The 11,162-nt window shown below is 47.5% G+C and overlaps 2 protein-coding genes across 2 annotated transcripts; one reads left to right on the top strand and one right to left on the bottom strand.

The window, feature by feature from the left end:
• Positions 1–659: 659 nt before the first annotated feature.
• On the top strand, positions 660–2,328 carry LOC109735692 (uncharacterized). The gene has a single exon (XM_020294898.4). It carries the CDS (start codon positions 827–829, stop codon positions 2,105–2,107), a length of 1,281 nt encoding a protein of 426 aa, XP_020150487.1. The 5' UTR covers positions 660–826; the 3' UTR covers positions 2,108–2,328.
• Positions 2,329–9,191: 6,863 nt separating this feature from the next.
• LOC123497668 (uncharacterized) lies at positions 9,192–10,804 on the bottom strand. The gene is made up of 2 exons (XM_073495979.1): positions 10,472–10,804; positions 9,192–10,113 (listed from the first exon to the last, which is right to left on the bottom strand). The coding sequence occupies exons 1-2, from the start codon at positions 10,565–10,567 to the stop codon at positions 9,442–9,444; spliced, it is 768 nt and encodes a 255-aa protein (XP_073352080.1). The 5' UTR covers positions 10,568–10,804; the 3' UTR covers positions 9,192–9,441.
• Between the last annotated feature and the right edge of the window lie 358 nt (positions 10,805–11,162).

Consider the following 11,162-nt stretch of genomic DNA (forward strand, 5'->3'; position numbering starts at 1 on the left):
ATATTTTTGCTATTTTATTTGAATTTACTATTCACCGGGAACGTATGACCCACGGATTTGATATTTTTGCTATTTTATTTGAATTTACTATTCATCGGGGACGTATGACCCAGGGATCAGCTAGTACTACTATGAATTGCCGAGCTTATATTTACTTATTCACAATAGCTACATGTAAGTTGACTGAATTTACAATTTGAGTAAGTCAGATTTTGTAAAAGCATGAACGGTTGAAGGAGGAAGCAAGTTGGAGGAAGAAGAAAGAAGGTCGACCGTTGAATCTTTAATCTATTGGCTCAGAAAATCGACTTACCCCAAAATAAATTTTCAGGCGACTTACATATAGCCTGTCCCTTACTTATTAAGTGGACATATTGTCTCTCCGTGCTAATGACTTGCGTGCAGTAATAATCCTAGGATTAACTTGAGACGAGTCGGAATAGTACCAAGCCGTAAGAATAAATTACGAAACTACTCCCTCTGTTCTTAAATATTTGTCTTTGTAGAGATTTCAAACGGACTACCACATACGGATGTATATAAATATATTTTAAAGTGTAGATTCACTCATTTTGCTTCGTATGTAGTCACTTGTTGAAATATCTAGAAAGACAAATATTTAGGAACGAGGGAGTACTTTATGCAGCGTGACATGCCGGGGCAGTCGGACCCGGACCGGCGATTACGCAGACCAAATCTTGTTCACTATATAATGCGGCGCCCTCTTGATCGATCAGCAACGAATCATCCAAGATAGCAGCAGCTAATCCCGCATCTCGATCTTTCGCGACGTCCACTTACCATACGTACGTCCGGGGATCGATCGATGGTGAGAGATCAGAAGGCGATGGCGTCGCCGCCGGCCGCGCTCCCGGAGGACATCGCGCTGGAGATCCTCGCGCGCGTGCCGGACGCGGCGGGCCTCTTCCGCTGCGCCGCGGCGTGCAGGCGCTGGAGGACGCTGGTGGCCGACCCGTCCTTCCTCCGCCGCCGCTGGCCGGACGGCGCGCGCCACCCCTCCTCGCTCCTCGGCTTCTTCGGCCAGGAGTGGTGCCGCCGCCCCGGCGGAGAGGATCGCGGGGACGTCCCTGATTCGCCGGGCTTCGTCCGCGCGCCGGGGTCGGTCCTCGGGTCCGAACACCCCTTCCTGGGCTCCTTCGTGCCCGGCGCCGCCGGCATCTTCGACCGCGCGGTGCCGCTCGCCTCGCATCGCGGCCTCCTCCTCGTGCGCTTCGTCCCAGCCGGCGGCGCGGGCGCGGACCCGAGCGCCGACGTGGACCGCCTGGCCGTGTGCAACCTGCACTCCGGCGCATGCGACGTGCTCCCCCCGCTCGAGCGCGGCTGGTTCTTCGACTACGTGGACGCGAGCGCGTACGCCGTCGTGAGCCAGGGGCCGGCGTCCTTCAAGGTGCTGATCGTCGGCTACAACAACGAGGGCAGCCAGCAGTACGACATCCGGACGTTCTCGTCCGGCGGCGAGCCGAGCTGGAGCGCGCCGAGCAAGCTCTTCAACCCGATAGAGCACGGCATCTTCGGGCCGTTGAAGCAGCGCGGCGCCGTGGTGCGCCACGGGACGGTGCACTGGCTCATCTGGGACCTCGTCGACTTTCACGCCATCGACGTGGACGCCATGACCGGCCGCGTGTCCCTGCAGAAGCTCCCGGCCCCGAGACCGCGCGACATGGAATACCACCTCTACGACACGCCACGCCTGAGCGTCGCGGCCGACGAGACGGCCCTGTCGTCGCTCTGCCTGTTCAGGGAGCCCCTCCGAGTAGAGACCTGGACGAGGGGGGACGTCTGCGAGGAGGGCGATGGGCATTGCGGGCGAGACTGGTGCCGTGCTAGGGTGGTGGAGCTGCGACCACCCGAGCAGAAGCAAATCGACACGCCGGTGTGCATGTGCTTGGGGGAGAGGAGCGGCACGTTGCTCATCAAGGACCTTCACCGGTGCATGTACATCGCGGATCTGGAAAGTGGCGCCATGGAGGAGACGACCGACAAGCAGTTTTGCCGTGGTCTCGACGGCTGCAAGACGGCGTTCCCAGTGGAGATCGACTGGCCTGCCTTCTTCAAGTGTCGCCTTGGTGGAAAGTCAGGTGTTTAATTTGGCGACAAGCGCGGCAAACTTTGAAGCTTATGATAATAATGCTTCTGGCTTCTTTGACAAAACATGATTCTATTTTTGAGCCAATTGTCCAATCTATACTTCATTTGCATATTTTGTGTTCTTGAGAATTAGGACTTCTTTTTGCGGAGCTCGAAAACTAGGACTTCGAAATAAGACAGCTCTAGAACCTATTTTGACAAGTTTTGAAATTTGAATTCTGAATCATGGTGAGACAAAGATAAAATATGCAGACATGTTATAAATTGGACAATCAGTCAGAAAGATAAAACATATTCAAGCTTGGAGATCACGTGAAAAAAGTAGGGGCAGATGAAGCATTGCATATCTTGGTGGGTGGAGCACATGCTCCTTGTCTCCCCACTTTTGGTAACAATAAAACATGAAGCTGTTGTTCTCTTCCTCTATGATCACTTGCTCCATTTTCTTGCTGATGAGGTCAAGAGTGAATATTCTACCACACTTCTTTTGCCCCACGAGTACTACACATGTGCTCTCTGCAAAGGACAAGATTTCAATTCCCTCGACTTGCTGGGGCATCAGCTCGGACCGCACCCATCTTTCCATACCCTCACAACTATGATCATTGTCTTGTTCTTGCTTGGTCCAAAGTTCAAGGATATTTTTTCTCTCTGATATGAAGAAATGAAAGCTTTTCTTTCTCAAGGATGCATGGGAAGGGGGGGGGGGGGGGGGGGGGTGGCAAGCCACGTTTGATTTTAATTGGGATCTTGGCTAAGGTAACATTTGTCGTGTCAGCAGTTATGTTGAGCGTGTAGAAGTTTGTATTGTCTCTGTACAACCAATGCACAATGTCACCGTTCACCACGCCGGCACGCGGCCCAGACCCGGTGAGGCCACAAGTTTGGAAGCACTTGATAGACGAACTCCAACTGCACAGGGCGGAGGAGTAAGAGAATACGTACTCTAGCTTGTCATGGTAGCATCGAGTGGTGAGGGATGACCGGTGGCATGGTGGTCTGCTCCCGTGACAAGGGCATAGCCGATCATATAATACCCGACATCAAGGGCGTCCAGGTCCTGTGGAGGCGGTGGGAGGAGACGCGTGCTCCGCTGGCCGATCAGGGGATGGCACACGACCAGATGGAGCTTCCGCCAGCCATGGGTCGGGCGATGCATCAGGAGAAGGCCGCGATGCGACAGCAGGGGTCTCGCGTAGTTGAAGATTCCATCGTTGTTGGGGATGAACTTGGTGAAGTGAGGCGCTCGCCGCCGGACTGCTGCGCACGAAGCCTGAAGAACTGCGGTGGCAGTCGGATTTCCTTTTCTTCGGCAGCTTCGGTATTTTCACCGGGTGTCGCTTCCGGTGTGCAGAAAGCACCAAGGATGAAGGAGGACCGGTGGCGCGCGTTCTCCGGCGAGATGCCGACTCGCCGGAGGAAGGCCGGGCAGCTGATGAGGCAGAACCAACGCGTGCTGGTGCCCGCGCAGCGGATGAGGTCGAGAATGGCCGGTGCCACGCGCGCGAAGATCTCGCGCAGGAGAGTTAATTGCACAGAAGTACCACAATTCGGGCATCACATGCTGATTGGTACCACGATTGTTAATTTTTGCATGTCAGTACCATGATTGCTCCAGGTTTTTTCAAATAAGGCTACACCGCGTATTTATACGTATTGACGCTCGATCCGACAGATCGGACCCACCCGTCAGGTGCCACGCTGGCCAATCGGCGAGTGCCCGCGCGCTGACTAGGACGAGCCGGTGCGCTGCTGCTCTCCAACCCGGTCCGGTCGCACCAGCTCGCCCCCGCCGCACCTCCTCTCCTCGCTCGCTCGAACCCTAGTCTATGGCGTCGGCGACTCCGGCAGGCGGCGGCGAGGGCGTCCACGGCGGCGGTGAGATGCCGTTCTGGCCTCCTAGCGGAACGGCTGGCGTCGACGGCGATGGCGGCGACGACTCCAGCTCCGCGTACTCGACCGACGACGAGGAGGAGTCGATGTTACTCAGCATGGAGCAGCGGTTGCGGTTGGCGCAGCAGTGGGTGGCGAACCCTAGCAGCAGCCATCAGTTGACGCATGGACTTGGCGGCGTGCTGTAAGTACCCTTGTCCTCCTCCTGCTCTGGTTTATCCAATTGGGGATTTTTAGGGTTTGTTCATCTTCTTGTTTATCCAGTTGGGGATTAGGGTTTGTCCAATTGTAGTGACTAGTATAGGACAATTACAGTAACCTAGTAACTCAGTGTATTGCACTCTCAAATTAGTTCAATTACAGTAACAATTTGGGATTATGACCTTGTCTTTTTCCTTGATTTTGCTATTGTGTTGAAATAGTAAAGTACATTGTTCTGTACTGTAAATATTAGACTTACAGGTTACTTTAGTAGCATTGTTCTGTACTGAAATAGCATCTGTAATAGTAGAGTTAATAGTAAATATTAGACTTACAGGTTACTCTAAATTGTTCTATACTGTACTGTTGCTCTCCAAATTAAGAGTAATTATAATGAATACATGAAATTTAATTTTTTCTATAGTTTGGATGAAGACATTTGGCAAGTAAGGATCCATTTTGATGCAAGAGAACCATTGGAGATGAAGCTGTGTGGTTCAGATATTACTTATCTAAATTTGGTTGCAGTGATGGAAACCCAAGGATTTAATGCATATGATTGTTTGTATCACATTGAAAATCCATCTTTAGGAGAGAAAGGGCTGGATTTGGTAGACAGTCATGTAGAATTACAGAAGATAAAGAGGAAGATCCAGGACAAATTGGTGCTTGATTTGCTAGTCAGGGCTTGTCCACCCCCGATATTGATTTTGAGTTGTAGCAATGTGAAATGCCAGAGTTGTCCACTGTGGTGTACCAAGAGCCTGTTGTTTTCGATCTGAGTGAGCCTCCTGTCTTAGCTGTTGATCAGCAAGGAGTAGTTTTTGAGAGTCAATGTAGCAACTCTAGCACACCTCATCTTGCTGGTGTTTGCACACAAGAAAGCAAGAATGCAACAGCCAAGTTGAAAGCAGTTTTGGAAGAAGAAGAAGAGGGATATCAAGGATTTGAGGCATATGAGGACAGTGATGCTAATGCCTCTAATGAGGATGCTCAAATTGGAAATGACCATCATTACATGGGTGATGATGAAGATGTAGAGGTGGAAGAGGGAAAGAGACAAAGAGAGCTAGAAGTACAAGAGGAAGAATCATATGATGAGCAATTAGAAGAGGAAGAAATGCTGCATTATGAGGGTGACACTGAAGTTGAGGACCCATTTGAGGTAGAGGAAGATAGGAATTTTGAAGAAGAAGAAGAAACTATAGTTGAACCTGTGAAGAAGAAGCAGAAGCTACCAGTTAGAAGAGGACCAACAACTAGGTCACATCGTAGTAAGCTACCAGAGGTTGAACCTGATTTCAGACCATCATCAGATGAAGAAGAGAAGGGGTTGTTGAGGGAGAGTGATGATGATGGTTTTGAGCCAGCCTCTTTTGTCCTACCAAAGAAAAGGAAGAGTAGGGCAAAGAAAAGGCCTGCTAGGAAGTGGTACAATGAGAAAATGGAGCAACCACATGAGCAACTGTGTATGAAGTTGTGTTTTAGGGATCAACATCAATTCAGAGATGCTTTGTTGAATTTGCACATCACTCAGGCCAGGAATTTTAAGTATCACAGGAATTCAGATCAGAGGATAATTGTTGAGTGTCCAGATAAACAATGCCAGTTCTTTATGGTGGCAGCAGTTATAAAAGGGGAGAAAACCTTTGTAATTAAGAAGATGAGACTAGAGCACACTTGCCCTAGTACCACTGAGACCACCAGGGTTAGTGCTAAGTGGCTAGCACAGAAATATGAGCATCTCTTCAGATCTGATATAACTACTGGTATTCAGACAATAATTGATGCATGCATGGAAAAATATGGTGTAGATGTGCCCAAGTGCATGGCATATAGGGCAAAGAACATAGCTATTGAAGCTGTCTTAGGGGATCACAAGAAGCAATATCCTAGGCTTAAAGACTATGCAGGTGTTGATGGATGCTTCATTAAGCTCACTACAGGAGCTCAACTCCTTGCTGCCACTGGTAGAGATGGCAACAACAACATATATCCACTGGCATTTGGCATAGTTGGACAAGAGGCACACCTAGTTGGTGTTGGTTTCTACACCAACTGAAAATTTGCCTAGGTGGAGAAGTGGGCAAGTTTGGACCTTATACTATAATGTCAGATAGACAAAAGGTATGTGTTTGCACATTTCATTTTCTTTTGCACAAGTGTTAACAGTAGCTAAGAGTTTCATTGGTGCATATTTATTTACCTTGTAGCTTAGACTTGTTAAATTGTTTGTGTCAGGGGTTATTGAATGCAGTGAATGCTGTCTTTCCAAATTGCAACCAAAGATTCTGCCTTAGGCATTTATATGCAAATTTCCAAAATGCTGGGTTTAGGGGTGAAGATCTTAAGAAGTGCATGGATAATGCTAACTATGCCTACAATGAACACAAATTTAATATTGCAATGAATGATCTTAGAGCTGAAAGTGAGGAAGCTTGGGAGTGGCTTACTGCAATACCAAAAAAAAACATGGGCAAGGCATGCATTTGACACAAACTGCAAGACTGACTTGGTAGTGAACAACTTGTCTGAGGTGTTCAACAAGTACATTCTAGTTGTTAGGAGAAAACCTATTAGGACAATGTGTGATGGGATAAAAGATAAGCAGATGGTGAGGTGGCATAGGAACAGAGAGAGTGTAAAGGCAGCAAGATGGGATATAACACCTCATTACAGTGAGAAGCTAGAGGTTGAGAAGGAGAGGGCCAGATATTGCAAGCCAATACATGCAGGGGTCAACTTATGGCAAGTTACAAGTGGGCAGCAAACACATGCTGTCAACCTGGAACTTGAGACTTGTGGATGCAGGAAGTGGGACCTTAGTGGCATACCTTGCAACCATGCCATCTCTGCAAATAAACAAGGCTAAAAGGAAACCAGAGGATTATGTCAGCAAATTCTTCAAGAAAGATTTTTATGCTGCAGCTTATGAACCAATGATCTTTCCTGTGCCTGGTGAGCATGATTGGACAAGGACCCCTGGTCCAGACATAGAACCACCTGCATTCAAAATCAAGAGAGGAAGAAAGAAAGAAAAGAGGATCAAGGGCAAATTTGAAGTACCAAAGCCAAAAGACACTTCAAGAATGGGGACCATAACATGTGGCAATTGTGGTCTCCAAGGGCATAGGTACACAAACTGTCTTAAACAGTTGAAGCCTGAGCTAGCTTTGAGGAAGAATAAGCATGTGGTAATAATTTTTCACCTTGAAATATACAAATCTTTCCTTTATTTCTTGTACATTTCTTTCTAGCATTATTAACTGTTTTCCTTTTCTTTGTAAGGCTACTCCAAGTAACTCACAGCCAAGAGCTGCTGGTCCTTCTACTACAACAACAGCAAGACAGCCAAGAGCTGCTGCCAGAGGAGCTGCCAGAGAAAGAGGAGCTGCTACTTCTACTACACCACCACCATCTGGAAGAGGAAGAGGAAGAGGAGCTGCTACTTCTACTACACCACCACCATCTGGAAGAGGAGCTGGCAGAGGAAGAGGAGCTGGAACAGGTGCTCCAAGGCCATTCAGTGCCCCCAGGCAATATGCTGACATTCCTACTGATGGTACACACACTGGATGGATGTCCTACTTCACTGCTAGCAGAGGAAGAGGAGCCATGTAATTTGAAATGATGTGGTGTTATTTTGGTTGAACTTGATGCTCATGTTGATGTGTTGTTGCCACTTGAGGTGGTTATCTGAATGTGGAACTTGAGGTGGTTATTGTAATGTTGAACTTGAGGTGGTTATCTGAATGTGGAACTTGAGGTGGTTATTGTAATGTTGAACTTGAGGTGGAGTACCAGTATTTGCAAAGCAGTAACACATTTTCAGTTACTTGTTTCAAATCAGTACCAATACTGCTGCTAGTTGTTGCATGTCAGTACCAATATTGGGGCATCACATAACATGCAGCACCACATTTGGGGATTCTGACATGTGGGACAGGTACCTCTCCTACTATTAAAGTGACAGCACAAGATCTCAGATTTGGGAACGAAACTAGGGTTCGTCCACGCAGTGTCCATTTGGAGCGCAGCAAAGGAGAAGAAGGAGAAATCTCAGCGTGGAGGCGCTGACTGGGGCCGGCGGTGGAGAGAGAGATGTCGTGGTCGTCCAGTGCCGGGTCCGCTCCCGGATTTTTTCGAGCTGCAGGAAGGAGGGGGGAGGAGGCGCGCTCGCTGGTGCGCTACTGCGAGCTCCCAATGGCATACGAGCCTCCAGTGATGTGCCACTGCTCACCTCCGAGGAAGGCGCCAAGATGGATCTCCTGGAGCAGGAAGAACCCTGGTAGGAGGTACTATAGCTGCGTGGATGCTATGGTGAGTGTTGTTTTTTTGCCTAATTTCCTTCCTTTTTCTTCTGTGCAATAGTATGTGAAATGATACATTTTTGGAAATTTGTTTCTGCATCTTAATAGCACGGTGGCTGTGGATTTGTGCAATGGCATGATGATCCATTGCCCACATTCTGGAGTGAGCTCATTGGGGATCTACGTGATGAAGTATGGAGGCTTAAAGGTGCAACTGTTGCTAGATCTGAAGATCAATTTCCAATGCTGACTCCAAGTGAAGATGATGGCACAAGGGAAGCCATGTTTCTGTCTCTGCAAACTCAACTCAGAGAGAAGAATGCAGAGATTGTAGGGATTAGAGCCAAATTTCACATTGTGTTGTTTCTTTTCACTATATTTGTGCTTGGGTTAGTTGCAGGCAAGATATTAAGTTAGTTAGTTGGTTTAGTTGCAGCCAATCTAAATGCAATGTACTGTCTGGTTTAGTTGCTCTAGTTTAAGCCAAGTTGTAATGGATCAAGTGGTAATGGATCAGTGAAGTTATCTTCCGATGCAATGAGATTTAGTCAGTCTTGTTCCTCTTTTATTTTGTATGACATGAGTGGTTTGCTGCAACATTGTCATAATGTATCATCATCAACATATCCTTCTACATAATCAGCATATCCATACATAATAAGAAACTGATCACATTAGTTTCTGGAGTTCAACTCATTATAGCCATACATAACCATTGTTCACAATACATAGAGGAGTTCAACTTCAAATGCATAGTTCATCCTTTTCTCACAAAAGGATGAATAGCATAACTACTACATACATACACAACCATAGTTCACCATTAGTACAAGCATACAGTACACAACCTTAGTTCCTAGATGCTAGGTCTTACACAACCATCATTCCCAAAAGGTCAGCAATGCCACTAATCTCATTTTCATCTTCTTCACTTCTCCAAGATGGCCTGAATCCCCCTGAACTTCTCCTTCAACTTTTCATTCTGAAACTCTAACTGCCACTTCTCTTCAATATGCTTTTCATTTCCCTTAAGTAGATCAGCAACCTGAAGCTTCAACTCTAGCTTCTCTTGGGTGAGCTTCTCCTGACACTTTGTTAGCTCTGCATTCTTCAGCTCCAAATTCATACTAGCTTCAGTAAGCACTTGCTTCTCTTTCATTTTGTTCAACTTCAAGTTCTGAATGACTGTTGCTTGAGCTCTTGTCAGGTTGAGGAGCAGCTCATACTTCAGAGTAAGTTTCTGGGTCTCTTCATCTTTCTTTACCATCTCACTTGCCATCTGTGCCTTCATATCATCAATCAATTCTTTTCTTACCTCCTGCTGATATGTAATGGCAGACTGCAGATGTCTGAAATCCACCACCTTATCTTCCTGGAAGTTCATCAGCTCATGCACATCTTGGACTAGCTTGTCATAGTTGGCATCCAGCTTGTTCTTCTCTTCTGTCAGATGGTGGATAGTGAAAGAACTTTCAAGATTGTCATTCACCCTAGCAGTTTTGGCATCTTCAACCATTGCCCATAGCTTCAACAATGCATTCTGCATTGTTGGGGGCCACTGGTGATCAACCCATTCAACAAAGCCACAATTGCTACCTGCCTGCAAAAACAACAACAACACCAACACAGTTCATACAACAAGTAATTACACAAGATAACTGCAGTGGCCAAAAAGAATATCTAAATTTAGCATCAGACCACTACATTTAACAAGAGGAGCAGCCACTTGAGTAGCTAACTGACTAGGTTAGTTATCATTTTTAAGCTACTCTAGTACCACTATTAACCAAAATTACTATGCCATTGTACTCCAGCAAAATATACTCATGCTTGACCTAAATAAGCTACTCTAATGCCACTATGAACCAAAATGTTGACAGCAAGGAGAGTACTCCAACAAACAGAATTCAATATGGCACCGACAAAGTAAAAAAAATCACTATGCCTACAATCCATACCGGCTGTGCACATGCTAAAAACTGCCTGCCTGTGTCTGTTCCTTCAAAGGCAACAAGCCTCTCAGATGCCATGCCGTGCTTCTCACATGGAGACATCACATCCAGCTCAAGCCCCTTGTAATCTGGATCTTCAAGGCTGAAAGGGACCTGCAGAAGCTCGCACAAAGACAATGGGCAAATCAAAACCTACCAAAATCAACCAAATCAAGAAATCCCAAATCTGTAACCCTAACCCTAAACTCACTGTACTGACCTCGTTGAGACCGTCTGTGGAGGAAGAATGCATGTACGGGAGGCTAGACTGGTCGTTGCTGCTTTCGTCCTCCAAAACCATGGCGTCGGCGGGGCGGTGCGGCGGCCGGCAGTCGGGACGCAGGCGGCGGCGACGGAGGAAACGAGTGAGGAGAGGAGGAGGGGAGGGGAATGATGCGACGGGGGCGAGCTGGTGCGACCGGACCGGGTTGGAGAGCAGCAGCGCACCGGCTCGTCCTAGTCAGCGCGCGGGCACGCGCCGATTGGCCAGCGTGGCACCTGACGGGTGGGCCCGAGCTGTCGGATCGAGCGTCAATACGTATAAATACACGTTTTAGCCTTATTTGAAAAAACCTGAAGCAATCATGGTACTGGCATGCAAAAATTAGCAATCGTGGTACCAATCTGCATGTGATGCCCGAATTGTGGTACTTCTGTG

Source organism: Aegilops tauschii, chromosome 3 (assembly GCF_002575655.3).
Source record: "Aegilops tauschii subsp. strangulata cultivar AL8/78 chromosome 3, Aet v6.0, whole genome shotgun sequence".
Classification (NCBI taxonomy): domain Eukaryota; kingdom Viridiplantae; phylum Streptophyta; class Magnoliopsida; order Poales; family Poaceae; genus Aegilops; species Aegilops tauschii.

Coding starts and splice junctions, on each gene's coding strand:
- LOC109735692 (XM_020294898.4), top strand. CDS start 827: ATGGTGAGAGATCAGAAGGCGATGGCGTCGCCGCCGGCCGCGCTCCCG.
- LOC123497668 (XM_073495979.1), bottom strand. CDS start 10,567: ATGTCTCCATGTGAGAAGCACGGCATGGCATCTGAGAGGCTTGTTGCC. Junction 10,114..10,471: donor TTTTAGCATGTGCACAGCCG/GTATGGATTGTA, acceptor TTGTTTTTGCAG/GCAGGTAGCAATTGTGGCTT.